Source organism: Rhinolophus sinicus, linkage group LG01 (genome assembly GCF_036562045.2).
Source record: "Rhinolophus sinicus isolate RSC01 linkage group LG01, ASM3656204v1, whole genome shotgun sequence".
Taxonomy (NCBI): Eukaryota; Metazoa; Chordata; class Mammalia; order Chiroptera; family Rhinolophidae; genus Rhinolophus; species Rhinolophus sinicus.
Window position 1 is genome coordinate 162,397,705 of NC_133751.1, and position 17,939 is coordinate 162,415,643.

The 17,939-nt window shown below is 34.9% G+C and overlaps 2 protein-coding genes across 10 annotated transcripts in view; one reads left to right on the forward strand and one right to left on the reverse strand.

The window, feature by feature from the left end:
• The window catches only part of PJVK (pejvakin), a 10,295-nt gene extending 3,262 nt beyond the window's left edge, over positions 1-7,033 (forward strand). For 5 of the 6 annotated variants that reach the window (XM_074338669.1, XM_074338671.1, XM_019739316.2 and 2 more), the window contains exons 3-7: positions 357-552; positions 1,078-1,219; positions 2,303-2,420; positions 3,899-3,997; positions 4,212-7,033. In XM_074338669.1, the coding sequence (XP_074194770.1) occupies positions 357-552; positions 1,078-1,219; positions 2,303-2,420; positions 3,899-3,997; positions 4,212-4,504 (848 nt within the window). In that variant the 3' untranslated portion in view covers positions 4,505-7,033. Of the gene's footprint in view, positions 1-356; positions 553-1,077; positions 1,220-2,302; positions 2,421-3,898; positions 4,058-4,211 lie in introns of all 6 variants that reach the window. The other variant, XM_074338672.1, reaches the window with a different exon arrangement.
• Positions 7,034-17,017, reverse strand: FKBP7 (FKBP prolyl isomerase 7). Of its 4 annotated transcripts, none has more exons than XM_019739321.2 (4): positions 16,706-17,017; positions 15,474-15,625; positions 10,435-10,565; positions 7,034-7,355 (listed from the first exon to the last, which is right to left on the reverse strand). In XM_019739321.2, exons 1-4 carry the CDS (start codon positions 16,906-16,908, stop codon positions 7,194-7,196), a joined length of 648 nt encoding a protein of 215 aa, XP_019594880.2. In that variant the 5' UTR covers positions 16,909-17,017; the 3' UTR covers positions 7,034-7,193. The 4 variants fall into 4 exon arrangements, 2 of the variants coding, with proteins under 2 accessions (XP_019594880.2, XP_019594879.2); XM_019739320.2 differs by having other exon boundaries at positions 10,435-10,568; positions 16,706-17,015; XR_012498298.1 differs by lacking the exon at positions 7,034-7,355 and adding an exon at positions 12,058-12,172 and having other exon boundaries at positions 10,449-10,568; positions 16,706-17,016.
• Positions 17,018-17,939: the final 922 nt, after the last annotated feature.

Sequence of the window (17,939 nt, forward strand, 5' to 3'; positions counted from 1 at the left end):
TGTATTTTTTATGATTCAGTTATTACAGTTGGTAAACTGAAATATATTAAATATATTACAGGCCAGATTAGAAAATAAATTGACATTTTGACAAATTATTTCTTACCAACACTTGTTTTTCTTTGAACAACCCAGGAGATCTTGATGCTTCAGAAGTTCTGTAGAATTTGAGTTCATTTAAGTACTCTATTTCTTCTTGTCTAATTAATTGAATTGCTATTTTTAATCTTGGTTTGAAACATTGCCTTTCTCAACATTTGGGTCATTGAGCCTTAAATAATTCATGTGTTACTATATGTAATCTAAATTAGACAAATTCGACACATTTGAAAAATATTAATTTCCTTTTTTAAAAGGTGTTTCATCTTATCAGTTACTGAATTATGAGGATGAATCAGATGTTTCACTCTATGGAAGACGAGGCAACCATATTGTGAATGATGTTGGGATTAATGTTACTGGATCAGATTCTGTGGCAGTAAAAGCATCATTTGGTGTAGTAACCAAACATGAAGTGGAAGTATCAACATTACTCAAGGAAATTACTACACGGTCAGTATAATAATTCTTACTATACTTCAGTGTTTTCATTAAATATTTTAATTATATAAACTTCATTATAAAAAATGATTAAAACACTCAGGTTATATTTTACTATTGTAATTTATTTGTTTGAAATAATACAAATTAGTAATATACCCTAACTTTGGACAAGGGTAGATATCCAAAATCATTTGGTTCAAAAAGAATTTTTAATTGTGCCACAAAATTGCTTTGGACCTGCACATATTTGCAAAATTATTAGATTAAAAGAATTCAGGAATCTGCTTGCAACAAGTGTGCTAAGAGAGCCGCTCCAGTAGACACCTATAGTAAGCACGTCTTAAGAAAATAGAAAGGAGAGGCAAATTATTCAATTTCTTTTGCACATACTTCCTGACTTGTATTAAGCCTGTCTTGATTTACTTTTAGTTAAGGTGGACCATGGATGAGAAACACATGATAGCGAAAAATGTACTGGATTATATGTAATCAGATGTTACAGAGTCTTGTGAATATCTCTCTTGTTTATTTTAGAAAAATTAATTTTGACCACAGCTTGATACGTCAGGCAAGGAGCAGCAGAAAGGCAGTCTTGTGCGTGGTCATGGAAAGCATTCGAACCACACGACAGTGCTCACTGTCTGTACACGCTGGAATTCGTGGGGAAGCCATGCGGGTAAAACCACACTCATTAGGCTTCTCTTGCTAAAAAGCTGCAATGGGAATTTTCAAAAATTTCTAATGAGACTTATGCATTTTGTCAAATGTTGAGATTAAATAGCTGCAATGGTATATATAGGATATTGCACAGTAATGTTTTGTTTTAGAATATGAAAAAAATTGAAGAAAATTTGGATTCTAAACATGTGTAATATAATGCAAACAAAACTCTAATCCTCGTGAAATAACATGCATACTGCAGTCCCTCCTATTACTACTTAAATGCTGTTTTGAGAATAAAAATTAGATGCTTATGTTGAATTCTTTGATGTTATTTTTAAGCGATGTAGTTGATACTTGAATTTTTAAAAACTGAATTTACATTTTTATATTAATTTTTTCTAAAATAATATTGTCAATGGCTGAACATGCTTCATTCAATGTTAAATCTTTTTTAAAATCTTGAAAGTAATTTGTGTGTAATCATTAGTTCAATTACAATATTTGTCCTTGTCATTCACATAATAATGATGCATAATAATGACTTGATTGGTTTCATTAAAATCAACTTTTAGAAAGATGGGGTTCAATGATAATCTTTTCAAGTCTTTGCAAATAAAGGTTCTGTTCATTTAGCAGCCCACCAAATTAACATTGGATCATTTGGGCAGGTACTGAAACATTTACTTGTTGGTGATTGCTTTGCAAAGCTGCTGAAAGCGCTGGAGACTTTGGAACAGTAGATAGGGTAGGCTAAAAAAAAGCTGTAGCGCTTAAATGCAGTTGGTTTGCAATTGAAAGAAAAGGTTTTCTATACCAGAGAGCATTACTGTTGTGGTAGCACTAATCATTGGCTCTAATATCGGAGTAAGTGAGAAAGTGGTGAGTGGTATTTACTAATATAGGTCATGAGTTCCCATTGGACCATTTGGACCTGTGCTATAAAGTTTATTTCAATTAGGATCATTCTTTAGTTGGAGAGGTGTTTTTCGTTTTTTGGGGGGGTAGGATTGTAGGATGTTTTGTTTCTCCAAAAAGCTATCATTTCATGTTATGATCCTTAATAATGTTATATAATTTATTTATTTATTTAATATAGTTTCATTTTATGGATGAACAGAATTCCAGGGGAAGGGACAAAGCTATTGTTTTTCCAGCACACACAACCATAGCTTTCAGTGTTTTTGAACTCTTCATTTACTTGGATGGTGCTTTTGGTGAGTGAATGATTTTCATGAAACACTGAATTGATTATATTTTAAAGAAGAATTTAATAGGAATCTCTCTCTCTCTTTCTCTCTCTCTCATTATAGAATAATGATGCTCTCAGAGCACTATCAATCTTATGCTTGGGTGAAATAGCTGGGAAAGATCCTCCAGTCCCTACTACCCAATACCTCTTTCCGGCTTCTTGGTAGAGGCTATAGGCTCCCCACCACCCCACTTAAAATTATAGATAAGAGCTAAAACGCAATCCACTGACAAAGCATTCCTTGACTTACGTGGGGAGATAATAAACGACCTTCTAATTGGTAATTTTTCATGATGGCAAATAGAGGAGGAAGTAGACAGTAAGATGCCTTAAAGTGTCAGGATGCCCAAACTAGGCTACCTGAAGATAACTTTTCTTCAGTTTTACCTGTCATAGATCCAGCTTTCCCCTCAACTTGCCCTAAAAAACAACTTTAAAAGTACAAGTACTTCCCCTAAAATTATCATCTTATATAATACCCCAGGGCAACTCCCTTTAGATTTCTACATTTCACAGGTCTTTAAGATTAGGAGGCTAGACAGCTCAAGTCTAAGTGTAGCCTAAAGGAAGAGGCAAGCAAGCCCCCTAGCCATGGTAATTTATAAACAATTTTAGAACAGTTTTTGTTTGTTTCTGCAGTTCTTTGGGAGGGGGAAATAGGGAGTCCAGAAACAAAACAAAACATGAAAATTAAATTCTATTTGGGATACTTTAGGTGTAGGTTTTTACAATTATATTATTAGGAGGAGTACAAACAGATAGAACTGTTATATCTATCAGAATTTTAAATTTGCTTATACTTTAGCCTTACTTACACTTTTAGGAATTTATCCTACAGATATACATATGTGAAATTTTATGGGTATAAGGATATTCAGTTTGTAATAGCAAGAGATTGGAGCTAACCTTACAATCTATTGTCAGCAACTAGTTAAGTCATGTTGCATCCATAGACTACTATGAAGCCATTAAGATTCAAGAATGAGGTAGCACTATACATCCTGACATGGATTAATCTCTTAAGAAATAGTTGAAAGAAATGTGTGAAGTATGTAACTTTTTGAGCCTGAAGAAGATATGTGTGTGTGTATACACACACATATATATATATATATACACACACATATATATGTATATATATGTATATACATATACATATATATCTTTTATGCATGTAAAATATGTGGAATATTTCTGGAGGTATGCTCAAGAAACTTAACAGTGGTTACCTCTGGGGTGGAAAACTGAGGCTGGGGTCAATGTAAACTAGACTTGTCACTTTTTGTACTCTGAATTTTGTACCATATGAATGTTGCCTTTCTAAAAACATATAAAATTTAACTTAAAAAATACAATGTCAGGTACCAGAATTCATCAACCACAGTCACATCAACTGTAAAAATATGAGTTCAAGTCATAATATCTTCTACATTTTTTTTATAGACCTTTGTGTCACCTCAGTGACAAAAGGAGGATTTGAAAGGGAAGAAACAGCAACGTTTGCAGCACTCTACAGATTGAGAAATATACTATTTGAAAGAAGTATGTCCATTGAAGAGTATTTCAAATGTATTTTTTTCTCTTCTCGGATGAACACCTGAGGTCGTCTATTCAGTAATTATGTCTGTTAAAGATGAATTTAAATTTAAAAGCCAAATCATTTCATGACTGATGGTTTAGATTTATGTATTTATGAATACAGTTATATGGTTTTTGTCTGTCTTCTGAACACATTTCTCTGTTTTTGTCCTTTTAGATAGAAGAGTGATGGACGTCATTTCTCGTTCACAGCTTTACTTAGATGATCTTTTTTCTGACTACTATGACAAACCTTTCAGCATGACTGATATTTCACTCAAAGAAGGGACTCATATCCGAGTTAACTTACTTAATCACAACATTCCAAAAGGACCTTGCATACTCTGTGGAATGGGGAACTTAAAAAGGGAGACGGTTTATGGGTGCTTTCAGTGCTCTGTCGATGGGCAAAAGTACGTGAGACTTCATGCAGTTCCTTGTTTTGACATTTGGCACAAGAGAATGAAATAAAATGAAAAATAAATGTACCTTGCTGGTATTTTAGGTGCAACAGTGCCACGCAACTTTCCAAAATTATCTAGGTCCCCTTTGATGGACGATGGCAAATTAAAAAGGGAGAGGAAAGAGAAATTAACCTGTCTAATTATAATGTTCCCCATCTATAAAGTGGAGATGGTAATAGTGTCTACCTCATAAATTGCTGTGAAGATTAATAATATTTTTATATTAAAAAGGTTTAAATATAATATTCAGAATATAGATGTTCCTTCATAAAATCTGCCAGTTGCTTTTGAAGTATTTTTGGGATTTAGTCTATCATTTTAGATAACTTTTTATATAGAGATTTATCTAAATATCAATTTTATTTTTAATTGGCTTTTTTAGTTCAACATTTTAAGGATGAAAAGTGTGTCTTTATGGTGCTTCAACTATTGCCCTAGGTCTGGTAAAATGAGAAAAACATGTTAATAATTTAATGTAATCCTAAATGTTTAATTGCAGTATCAAATTAAAAGCACACTGAGCTCAGTGTGGGGTTTTGTGTACATAGTTAACAGGATGACTAACAATAATGGGCTTCCATTCTGTGATGTACATATGCTCACTGGTTTTGGCTTTATAAAACTCACTACTGTCATTTTAAAGTGAAGGCATCTAGGGCATGTTTATTTCTCTTCTTTGGAAATGTTTAAAACATTTAACACACTTAGTTCTGAGAGACCTTTTCACCTACTTTGTACGAGATCTGAAATTTTTCATACACAACCTAAATTACTAATTTACTGTATACCCTTATTAAAATAATTGCAAAATTCTAGAACTCAAAGTTTGTAATTATAGCATTCATTACTAGGTATGTGCCTCAGAAGGCATAACACAATAGAGTAAATCCGAAATACTTGTATATTATATGCATGGAGAATGATTAAAATTTTACTTTTTAACTGTTTAAATAAGATTAGAGTTTGAGCAAATCTCCCTATTCATTTAACATTATCTATAATTTTTAAAAAAGTGTTTAAAAGCACTTTGTGCTTTTGAAAACAATGAAACAGAATGCGACATTCTGTCCCATGAAAACAATGGTACAGAAAGGTTAGAATTATAAAGAGTTTGTATAATCTGATAATTTCCATATATATCTTCTCTGTCACTGTATTTTTGTTTTGGTCAGAGTATATGATTTAAATGCAAATATGAGTATACTGATCAAAAAGTGTCTAGTGACTTTTTGTATGTAGATAAAAGAAAATAGGGACAGTTTCCAAACCAAAACACAATATTGAGTTATCAGCTTAGCTTGCTTTAACTGAGCAGGTTTTCCTGAGAAAAGTAAAGGAATGAAAGAGTTGATTGAGAAAGTGAGAAGTTATAAAATTGGGTAGAGGAATGAAGAGATAGTGAGAAGAAAGAAAAGATAGTGAAAGTTTTGGTTTTATGAAGTGTCAAACTCGGTGCTATGCATGTGCGTGATATCCACTAATTAATTGGTGGTTATTGTGTTAAACCCTACACTTTTAAATAACAGAATTTCTGGCAGTGTATTTAGAAGTATAAGATGAACAAAAAACAATGGTTTGGAAAGAACAAGTTTCAGAAAATGGAAAAAGCTTTGTTTTGAACTCACCTGTTGTGAATAGAGCTGTTTACTACCTGACTGTACTTTCCTACATATGTAGGAGACAAAACCTTATGTGTTCCAATACATATGTGCCCTTTCTTTGGCACCAACGTGATCTCCTACTTCATATTCTCAACAAGTTGTACCATGTCATGATTTGACCATGACACAAAATTACCATGGCACTATGTATCCTCATTTAATATCTTTATGTGTAAAATAAATTCTACACATTTATCAAAAATTTAATAGCATACCGGTTTTAATGCTCATTCACGATTAATAACAAGAACATTGTGAAATAGTGACATAGGATAGAGATGCCTAGAGAAAAGGAACTGGAAACTAAGAAATACCATGGCATCAATTTAAAATAAAGACAAAAAGTTAGGGATGGTAGAGAAGGAAGGCCTACGAGAAGGAAGAGAACGAAGACTCAGAGCAGCGTTATGTCTGCTATAAGATAAGTGGCCCAGTCTTTTGTCTGATCAAATATCTTTAAATATTCCCCAGTGGAACAAATACCTAGGACCAGAAGCTTGAACCAAAAAGTATAGAGAACCTCAAAAAGTGTTGAGGCTCTGTGGAACAATTATTCAACTTATATTTTCCTGTATGCTACTATATCCTACTATCCATATCCTACTATCCATAATACTATGAAATGTACAAACATTGAAACATTAATTCCTGGGTCCCTGTTGAATATTTTAAAAATATAGGGCATTTTCACATTTAAAATATTAAAAAATGGATAGCTATTCTATCTTTAAGATTAGAGTTGGGAAGAGCTTGTAGAGTTTGACATAGGTGTCCTCCTATTTCCTGAAGGGGGAAATCACCCACTGGGACACAGAGATTGATTTCATGGGGCTGCAATGCATGTTCACAGAATAAAGCAATAGGAAACATAGTCATACCTTGCACAATAGTCTCACATTTATTCCAAAATTACATGTATTGAGGGGATTAAAATATGTTCTCAAGGGGAAAAAATAGAAAATACAACTTGGAGAAAAGTGACTTTGTTTTATAAAGTACAGTAAGTAACTAAGAAAATTTAGCAATAAAAATATGCTATAGTTCATCATGTTGATATACGTTGTATTCCTTGGAAGAAATAAAGCCATCACCATCATGGTCATTCTTCTTAAAAATATCTTCTAAAACTGCATTCTGATATGACTTGTCACGTGGCTTCTCATCTTTTTCATATTCCCTTTTCAGGTAATGATCTATCTAAAGGGCCAAAATAATATTTCATTAATAAAAAGATGTCACAATAAATTTCTAGTAACTTTGAGGAAATGTTTACACAAAGAAATTCATGTCTAAGATTGCTTATAATAAGTGACACAAAAATTTTAAAAGCTATTTGAGGTTTTAATTTTTGAAGCAATTTTCTGAAGAGAAACAGATCTTCAAATTAGCTTCCCCTGAGATTATAGATGGTTAGTGGTATATACTCAATTATCATCTGAATTGAATTTTGTTGGAACTAAATGCTTTCCAATAATCTACACTGTCCACATTATCAGAGGAAATTCACTCTCAATGATTTTCATTAGTGAGTAAAATCCAAATTGGTGTTTCTATCATGTCTAAAATTAATAAATATGTTGTGTAATCAATAAAACCCAACCACAGGTTTTGAAACAAAATTGAATTTTCTTAATTTTTCTCTGCTTCTATAGCTCTCCCTAAAATCTACAAATGATGACAATCTCTCTAATAATGACAAATAAAGAACAGGTATTCTGAAGTATTCCCTTTTCTCTATATAATACGGCATTTCTCTAAGCAAAAACACATTATAAACATTGCCTAATGTGGTAGCTCTAGCAACCACATTAGGCAACTACTAAGCACTTGAGATGTGGCTATACCAAACTGAGATATGTTACACTAAGGGTAAAATACACAACAAATTTTTAAGACAATAAAAAAAGCATCTCATTGGCAATTTTTATGTTGATTTAATGTTGAAATGGTCATATTTAGATATATTGAGTTAAACAAAACATAGTATTGAAATTAATTTCACCTGTTTGTTTTTACTTTTTAAAAGATGTGGCTACTAAAAAATTTAAAATTATATATGTCATGCAATTATATTTTCATGGAAAGAGCTAATATACACATATATAATAACTAAATAAATCAATGCACAATAATCTGGAGATAATGTCCACCAAGGCTGGGCATTTTAGAGGTGACAGTATTTTTGAAGGCTAAAGTTGAACCCAGGGAGGTTTTCAGCAATACATATCCAAAACTCAATCCATTGCTAGTAGACTTTATTTTAGAATGGTTAATGGATCTTAATGAAGGATATATCCACTATTCTCAAATGAGACTTTTGTCCTATATGAGAGAGATGCATTTTTTATTTCCAATTGAGACTTTGTAATCCTATGTAGGTGTAAAGAATTTTAAATAGCTTCAAATATTCCTCAGTTTCTAAGTAAGCAAATATATTTTCATAACCAATACTGCTGACTTTCAAAATTTACTTTTCTAGTACACGATAGTGAAGAGGTAAAAAAAGGCAGTAAGAGTATGACCTTAATTTTGCTGGCAATAGGGTCCACATGATTTCCACTTTGTCATTTAATAAAATTCTGTAATTATCCTTCCTGTGCCCTTAATTATACTGAAGAAATAACTGACTAAATCTTTGTGATGATGAAGGTACGTAGTTACTTTTAGATCGTGTTTCAAATCCAGGCTTTGCCATGTATTGGGTGTGTGCTCTTGGACAAATAATTTAACCTCTCTGAACCTGTTTTATCATCTGTAAAAGGAAGGAAATAGAATCTACATTGTACGATTGATGTGAGGATTAGTCATGTTACGGCTGTCAATAAAAGACAGCTATTGTTATGATTCAAGCATATGAAAATCATTCTTATAAATCTAGTGGTAATTTAGCTGATGCCTGAGAAACATCTGGGCAAATTGTAGCTAAGCATGTCACTATTTTGCACTTCCTCTATTTTTATTTTCCAGAAAAGAACCGATGATCCCCTAAGGTCTATTGAGGAGTATTCATACTGCAGAATGCGCCTGTGGTGTGCAACTGATATTGAATGGTTTGTGTGCACAGGCTGAGCTCTTGAGTGAATTCATCGGTAGCTGCTGTTCATTCTAAAAAGGGTGATAAGGCGTCCACTGGGGACAGTTTGCCACCGCTCTAATTGCTGCTCTTAAGGAACAGGGGATGTTCCCCTTCTCTTATCCCTCTTCCCTCGTTGACCAACCAAAGAGCTTCAGAGGAACCCCTTACTAATATCTTGCAGAAGGAAGGGGAGGGATTAGGGTGGGGAAAAGATTGGAGAGGGAGAGAAAAAGAAAGGGTCTTACTTTTATCACTCGAATCAATGATCTAGTTGCCTTTTACTATTTGCTTAGGTGGGAAGAATTATGTATGTTAAACTGCCTCCAGTCAGAGGGGAGACAACTAACTGGGTTACTCAGTTTACACAAAAAGAGTATAGTCAGTGGGACTAAGTAAGGCACCAGATTTCAACAAAACAAACATTAGCCCTGAAACATGCATGATGGAAATTCTCTGAAAGAGGCATTGTTAAGAGCACAGTAGTGGAGCTAGATTGCCAAGGTTCCAATCTGGTTTTGTCACTTAGAGCTGTGTGACCTTCAGGTAGTTACTTAACCTGTCTGGGTGTCATTTGCTCCTTCTATAAAATGGGGATGATGAAACAGTGTCTATCTCATAAATTGCCATGGAGATTAAGTGAGGTCATACATTAATGGGTTTATAATTGTACTGGTACTGAGAAAGTGTGGGAAAAACTGACCTATTCTTCTAAGATCTGCATTAATCCCTCAGTTCATATTAAGACTAACTGGGATGCAGAAGCTAGGTACCTGAACTCCCCACTCCTGCTTACCAACTTTCCAGTCCACACAATTCAAATCCTTGCTAACTCTTTTCGTAATCTCATGTAATCCTCACAATCCTACGAGGTGGGAATCATTTGCCCTGCTACAAATTCCTCCAGTGCTGCTTGAAAGAGATCTGCTCCTGTAGTCTAGATAATGGGAACACTCCCTAAAGTTTAGTTTGGTATTTTAATGACCGTCTTGCAGAAACTAAGTCGAACAGGACAACTCAATTACACTTTTTATATTGAAAAAGCACATTTTCTTCTTGGAGCTTAGATTTTCTTTTATCCAGCTCTATAAAAGCAAAGTAATCATTACATACTAGGTAGAAGTAAAAAATAATAGTTGTAACACATATGTATTTAAATTGTGATAGAAATTAGATTGTACACATGAAGTATGTTTGAATTACCTCAGTTTTAGAGAGTTTCCTGTCATTATCTGTGTCTATCTGTTTAAATGTTTCAATGCTTCGTGGTCCTTTGGTCACAGCATAAAGTTCAATCTCAAAAATCAATGTTGCATCAGGTGGAATCTTGCCTTCTGCTAAAGGTATAAATTTTAATAGTTTAACTTACATGAAAATAATGTTCAAATATTTATTCACAAATAGTCATTTTAGTATTACATTATTTTGTATCTATAAAAACTGCTTTCTAAATACTTTAAAAAATATATTTTTCCATATGTTTTTAAACCAACTCAGTTCTAAGGACCCAGGGGACCATTATTTCCTGATTAAATTAAAGTAAATATAAATCATGTAATTTTTATTAATATACCCATCATTATACAAGAAGAGAGCTGGTGCAGAGAAGAAATGCATGGGCAGAAAAATTTCAAAGCATAGATCAGTAATCTTTTAGAAAATGATTTTTTATAGTTATTTGCCAGCATAAATAAAACAAGTTTATATTGTTCAAATTCAAACTCTTCATAGACATTAAAAAAATAAGTGCAATGACAGAATAAACCAGTAACAATTTTATGAAGAAATTTCTAAACACAATAAAAAATTTTAAGTATTAAGTTGAATAGTTCTTAATGAAATTAACCTATTAACTGAAGTCACAGATGATTTTAGCAATGTATGGGCTATTTCAGATGACCATTTCATAAAAATGACCTGTAGAAAAGACTTGCTAAGATGCAGTGTGTGGCTTGTGTCACTGGTGTATTCCCAGAATCTCACTGATTGCCTGATCTAGTCACTCAAATATTTGTTCACGGAATGATCCCTATCATTTATTTTAAATATGGCTAAGTTTGTTCTTTGAAGGAACCAGTAATTTCTTTAATGAAAAAACAGAGAATTCTTGCTAAAGTGCTTATATAAGGCAAAGAGAAAGGAGCTTGAAAGCCGAAAGAAGTGGATCAGTCATCTCCAAAGCCAGGACGTAGAAAAACCTACGCATGCATCACGTGACTAACGTGACTATCTCAACCAAGGTACCGCGTTTTCCCAAAAGTAAGACCTACCCAGAAAATAAGCCCCAGTTAAGATCTCAGCCAGACGGACGCATTTAGTACGTTATGACGATGTTCCAGAAGAAGAAGACATGACTATATTTGAATAAATGTAGATTGTTGTACATGAAAAAATAAGACATCCCCTGAAAATTAGCCCTACTGGAGCAAAAATTAATATAAGACCCAGTCTTAAATTCGGGGAAACGCGGTACCACATATTACCTGACTTTAGAGTAAAAGAGCTCAAGATTGATTCAATGATCAGTTTTACAAAGCCCATTCCTATTCTGTCCAGTTATGATATCCTTATAACAAAAAACAACTTCTCTCAACAATAATTAAAAACAAATTCAAAACACAAATTCAAATTTCTTAAGAAAAAATATTATAAGTCAACATTTCTGAACAATTCTACTGTAAACATAGAAAATACTGCCAAGTAGGATTTTTCTTACAACAATAATTATAGTATAAAGAAGAGAAAAATATGCATTTTGCTATAGAATTACTGGTATTTAGAGAAGCAGATCAAAGACAGGAGTTAATGTAAAGAATCTATACATACCATAGGTACTGTTAATTAAAGCACTAACAAGTCACATGCATTTCAAGACATGCAGGGGTGCTCTGTGACATGAGGCAAGCACATTGCGCAGAAGAAAGACTTCTTCAAGTACTACCTAAAATAAAGTTATAGTTAATGTTAGCTCTTAATCACAAATTATTTTGAAAAGCTTATTTGATCAAGAAATTGTTAAAGAGTTACGTATGGTCTATACTACAACTTTTAAAATAATCTAATCCAAGCTATTGTAATGCAGGTAAACCAGCTGTTAACTACATTCTAAAGAACACACTTCCGTTTGGGCTTCAGTTTCCTTACAGGTAAAAAGACGGTGTTGATGGTGTTACTAATGAGATTCACTATTTTTATGTTTAGTGGAGACACTTCAAGTTGAATATGAACCACTTTCTAAATTTCAACATCTCTGCAGCAAGAGTTTGGTTTATTAACAGTTTAGGCAGCCTGGGTAGGTCCTTCATCTCCAAGCATAAATTAGTTTACAAAAAGGATAAACTAGTCATTTGCCTTAAGGTAATGGGACACAGGATGAGCACCTCTTGATGAGGGATGTGGGTGATGTAGGCTGATAGGGGAGCAGGTGCTCCAGTGGTAGGCAGATTGTGGAGGCATCTGATGAGACAACACAAAAGAGAAAGGGAAACTCTGAAAATGAGATCAAAGAGGCTGAAAGGCAAGCTTTGCCAGTATCATTTTGCTTAGAATTGGCCTCAACCTATGACAACATTTTAAGGACAAGTACTGCATTCAATTTATCTTTAATTCTCTCTCTCTCTCTCTCTCTCTCTCTCTCTCTCTCTCTCTCTCTCTTCCCCCCGCCCCATTTCCTTAACTAAAAATAGGATCTAGAAATTATTGTTCTGTGGGAGCTATTTTGATGGGACCAAATGATTGGCAAAAAGCATTGAAAATGAAGCTGTAGTTACCTGAAACTGTCTCTTTAGGAGTTTTAAATCTGATTGGGTCTGACTTGTACCACTAACCTCCCTCCAATACAGTTTGGAGCAGTGATCCCTGGCTCTTGATGGGAAAAAAAGGTGAGGGAATCACTACTGGAATGAGTAAAACCAACAGCTTCAAAGAGCGCATGACATTTCATTGAACTATTTGGCAGTTGGTAGATATTGCTGGGAGACAATATCTCGTCGTAGAAAATTAATTTTTAATTACTTTGATTATATACTAAATATTTAAAATAGGTGGAGTTAGCAAGGGCTCTAAATAGAATGAAGTAAAGCTTCTCTATCATCCTCACAAAGCACTAGGAAGCAAGGACTTAATTGAGAACACAAGATGGAAACTGTCTCTCTAATAGACTGCCCATTTTCCCCCCTTCAAACAGGTTCTCTATTCCACTCCACTTTTAATTCTAGTGAGTTTTAAAAATTTAATTTTGAAAAAATTAATACATGCATATGGTGACAAACTTAAACAGTACAAAATATTACAGAGTTAAAAAGGAATTTCCTCATCCCTGACCCTTAGGACCCCTTCGTAGGACTACTGAATGTCATCAGATGGTTACTGAATGTCATCAGATGACTACTGAATGTCATCGAATGACTACTGAATGTCATCGGATGACTCTATCTTTCTAAGTAGAGTCTACATAGATACATGATGTGTATGTGAGATTCCCCCTCTCACATGTAAGCTCATTGAGGATAGGGAATTTTTTCTGCTTTGTACACTGCTTTATGCTCAGTGCCTGGAACAGAGCTTGGCATTGACGTTCAATAAATATTCCTTGCATGAATATGTTCTATCCCACTTTATTTTTAATGTATTACTACACATGGCTTTACTTCATTCTTTTTACTGGCTGCACAGTAATCCATTGCATAGATATATCATGATTTATTTAATTGATTTCCTATTGATGGATACTCAGGTAGTTTCCAGTCTTTTGCTACCAAAAAGTCTGCAATGAATGTGCTTTTATATATAGCTCTGTGCAGCTCCTGCAAATGGAACTACTGGGTCATTTTAAATTTGATAGAAATTTCTAGAGAAGTCGAATAATTTACATCCCCAGCAATAACGCATGAGACTGCTGGTTTTTTCATTCCTTTGCCAACTTTTACATCTTTGCTAATCTGATGGGTGAAAATGGTGTCTCATTTTTGTTTTAATTTCTCTTTCTTTAATTATGAATAAAACTAAGTATTTTCTTAAGTTTACAGGTAATTTGTATATTCTTTTGTTATTGGGCCACTTGTTTATAAACTTGCCCACTTCTAAGGATAAGTCATTTTTATTATTGGTTAGTAAGTCTTCATGTGTTGCAAACATTTTCCCTATTTATGTTTTACCTAGTTTTTCAGATCTCCCTCTAGTATTTTTGAAAATAGATAAGATGTTGAAAGAAGCAGTTCAATTCTTCCATATTTCAAGACTTCTCCTGAACTTGGGTAATAGTGACTGACATCTATTTCAGATGTTCTTTTTACAATGTTCCAGTGCTGTCCTTTTACTCTGAAATTTATTCATATATTCCAGTTTCCTGAGTTTTATGAGTTTGACTTTGATACTGCTTACCGAAGGTATATGCTATAGACATTTATGTTAAAACAAAATACATTATGCTAAAAACAAAAATGGCTAAAGTAGAGCATATAGAATATACATGATCATTATGGGTGTTGCCACTAGGTGGGAGAAAGAACTCTGGCCAGAGATTGTATTCCAACAATGTATTATTATCTTTATATTAATAAGAGGGGACTGCGCGGGACTGGACTAGATACAGCTAAAGTTTATTGTACTTAATAGTTCTGTAATTATTTCTTCTATGATTTTTTATTTTATTTTAACTTTTTTTTAGAGATTCAAAAATGTTTAATTGTGGGAAAATACATGTAACATAAAATTTAACAGTATAATCATCTTAAGTCTACTGTTTAGTAATGTCAAATATATTCACCTTGCTGTGCAACCAATCTCCAGAATGATTTCATCTTGCAAAACTTAAACTCTATACCCATTAAACAACAATTCCCTATTCTACCTCTCCCCAGGTTCTGGCAACCATCCTCTTTCTGTCTCAATGGATTTGGCTATTCTAGGTACCTCGTATAAGTGGACTCATATAGTTGTTTTTTGTGATTAGCTTATTTCACTTAGCATAAAGTATTCAAGGTTCATTAATGTTATAGCATGTGTCACAATGTCCTTCCTTTTTAAGGCTAAATAATATGTCGTTGTATGTAAATACCACATTCATCTGTCGATGGACACTTGGGTTATTTCCACTTTTTGGCTTTTGTGATTAGTGCTGCTATGACCATCGTGTACAAATATCTCTTTGAGAATCTGCTTTCAATTCTTTTGGATACATACCCAAAGTCTATGACTTATTTTTAAATATAATGCAGATTATAAATATTAAAACACCTTACCATAGCCTTTCTTTCCATATGCAAGTGAAGGAGGTATGATCACTTTTCGCTTCTCTCCGGGGCACATCTCCATCATAGCAATATCTAGGCCTTTTATGACTTGCCCGACACCAAGAACAAACCATTTTGGGTGGCCTTCATTTTGGGTCCGGCTATCATGAAAAGCAAAACTTAGGTAAGCCGATTTCAAGAAAAATGAAATCAAACTTTAAAACACAGCTGGGTTCTTAGTTATATTCAAATTGGAGTCCTCTCTAACCTCTTTTCCCATACTAGCACTCATTCTGAAATGGGGTGTTTGGCTCAAACTTAACTTGTAATAGCCAGAACGAGGTATGCTTTGTCCAAAGCTAGTCATTATGAGTCATCTCATTTTCTTTTTGTCATCTTTACAAAAGTATTCAACAGTTAACTTTTAATGGGTCTCCAGCCCTTACCCAGCTGCATGACTTGTCCAAATAATTCATTTAACCTCTCTGGATTTTTTCTAAAAAAATGATGGTACAGGTTTAGCCTCAAAAAGTCATTTGAAACGTATTTAAAATTTGTACATTTTCTTCTCATTAAAGTTCTCTATTTTCTTCTAAATGGAAAGAACTAACTTTCCCCAATCCTATCTTTATAGGGTAATAGCACAAATGAAGAAAAGACATTCTTCTTCTGAGTAATAAGCCATCAATGAAATTAGAGTAGGCAGCGGTGGAATGAGGGGTCAGTTGGGCGCACACAGGTGGGAGGGGTGAGGTGGGAGGACACAGAAGTCACCAGGTAAAGTCACTGTTGTAGTGGCTTCTTGATGCAATTGGAAAGTGGCCCCCAGCCTGTAAATATGATGCTTCTGAAGGCCAGATAAAATCCCTCAAAGTACCCTACTTAATCCTCTGTAAAGAGACTTCAACCCACAGCAAAAGAGTGAGCATCCTTACAGACAGTACCTTGATTTACTTCTGTACGTCCCAAGGGCAGTGGTGGTGGTCAAGGACGTGCGCGGACATATTGTATTTCTGATAATCTCTTGGGCCAACATTTTCAATAATTTAAAACGTAATGTTCAGTTCAATAGGAACTACTGCATCTAATCTGATCCCCCCTTTTATAGGAATAAAAGGCTAAACTCTTACCGTTAAAAATCAAGAACCAATCAACCAACCAACCAACCAATTGAGCTTCTGCTTGGTGGGGAAAGTTTCATGCATCAACTGGACTTGGGAGCTGTTAGCAGCATTTCCTACCTGCAGTAGAATTTCGAGCCGTCTTTAGCCAAGAAGCCGTCGTAATGGGCATTTAGGAGGTCTCCCTTCTTGCTTGTCTTAGAACAGTTTTCTGGACGATACAAAACTTCTATTTTCACTTCCTCTGTGCTCTCCTCTTCCTCCTGAGCGGTAAAAATGCCCCACATGTAAAAGAAAACGATTAATCTGAGTAAGAAATACATGATTCCTGCAGTCGGCCCCAGATGACTACCGCTTTCCCTCCCTCGTGTCACTCGCGCCTGGTGGCTACCCAGAGAGCCGAGTTCCGACGCGTGGCAGGCATTATCTTACGTCACAAAGGGCCGGGGGCCGGGCAGCGCGGGGCCCCGCCCTTTCCTCCAGGCACGCTTAGCCCGGGAGTTTTGCCAGTCCAGGCGGGTGGCATCCCTGTAGTACCAGGTGCTTTGGCTGGCTTTCCTCAGTCACCAAGTCAACCCTGCACACTTGCACCGCGGCTCCTCGCTTAACTGTATATTTTGCAGTCGGGTTCGTCAGGGTTCGGTAGTAATGCTCGCATTTCCTAAAATGAAGCTGGCAAAGGACAAAATAAACAGCCTAGCTAGGGTGGGATGTCAGAGAATAAGGTTGTCATTTCTGGGCGTACAAGTCTTTTCTCAGATTCCTAGAGAACTAGCATTCTCGCGTGTCCTTGAAGCGCCTTCTCGGGGTGAGAGTCATGAATTAAGAGGTTCCAGGGTAAGGCATACACAACCTGACAGCCCCCTGGTAGCGAGTAAACAAAGTTGTGCCAGCTCACGGCTGTTAAAGGAGTTTCCCAACAGCCGACTCAAGCGGGGTGGGAGGCTGGTTTGCATTTCTTTCCCCCACCACTAGGGTCCGCCTTTGATTTAAGGGCCTATAGAAGTGCAGGGGTCGGGGAGAGTTCTTGACAGGGTCCTTTTTCTTGCCAACTCTGCAGGATTTGGTAATTACCCACATTGCACCGAGGAAAAAAATGAGGTACGTTATCCCTGTATCTCCTTATACATAGGGGGATATGTTCCAAGGCACCCCCAGTGGATGCCTGAAACCAGGACACTAATGAACCCTCTATATACTTATTTTTTTCTATGTATACATACCTATGATAGAGTCTAATTTATAAATAAGGCACAATAAGAGATTAACAATAACAACTGATAACAAAACAGAACAATTATAACAATAGACTATAATAAAAGTTACGTGAATGTGATCTCTCTCTCTCTCAAAA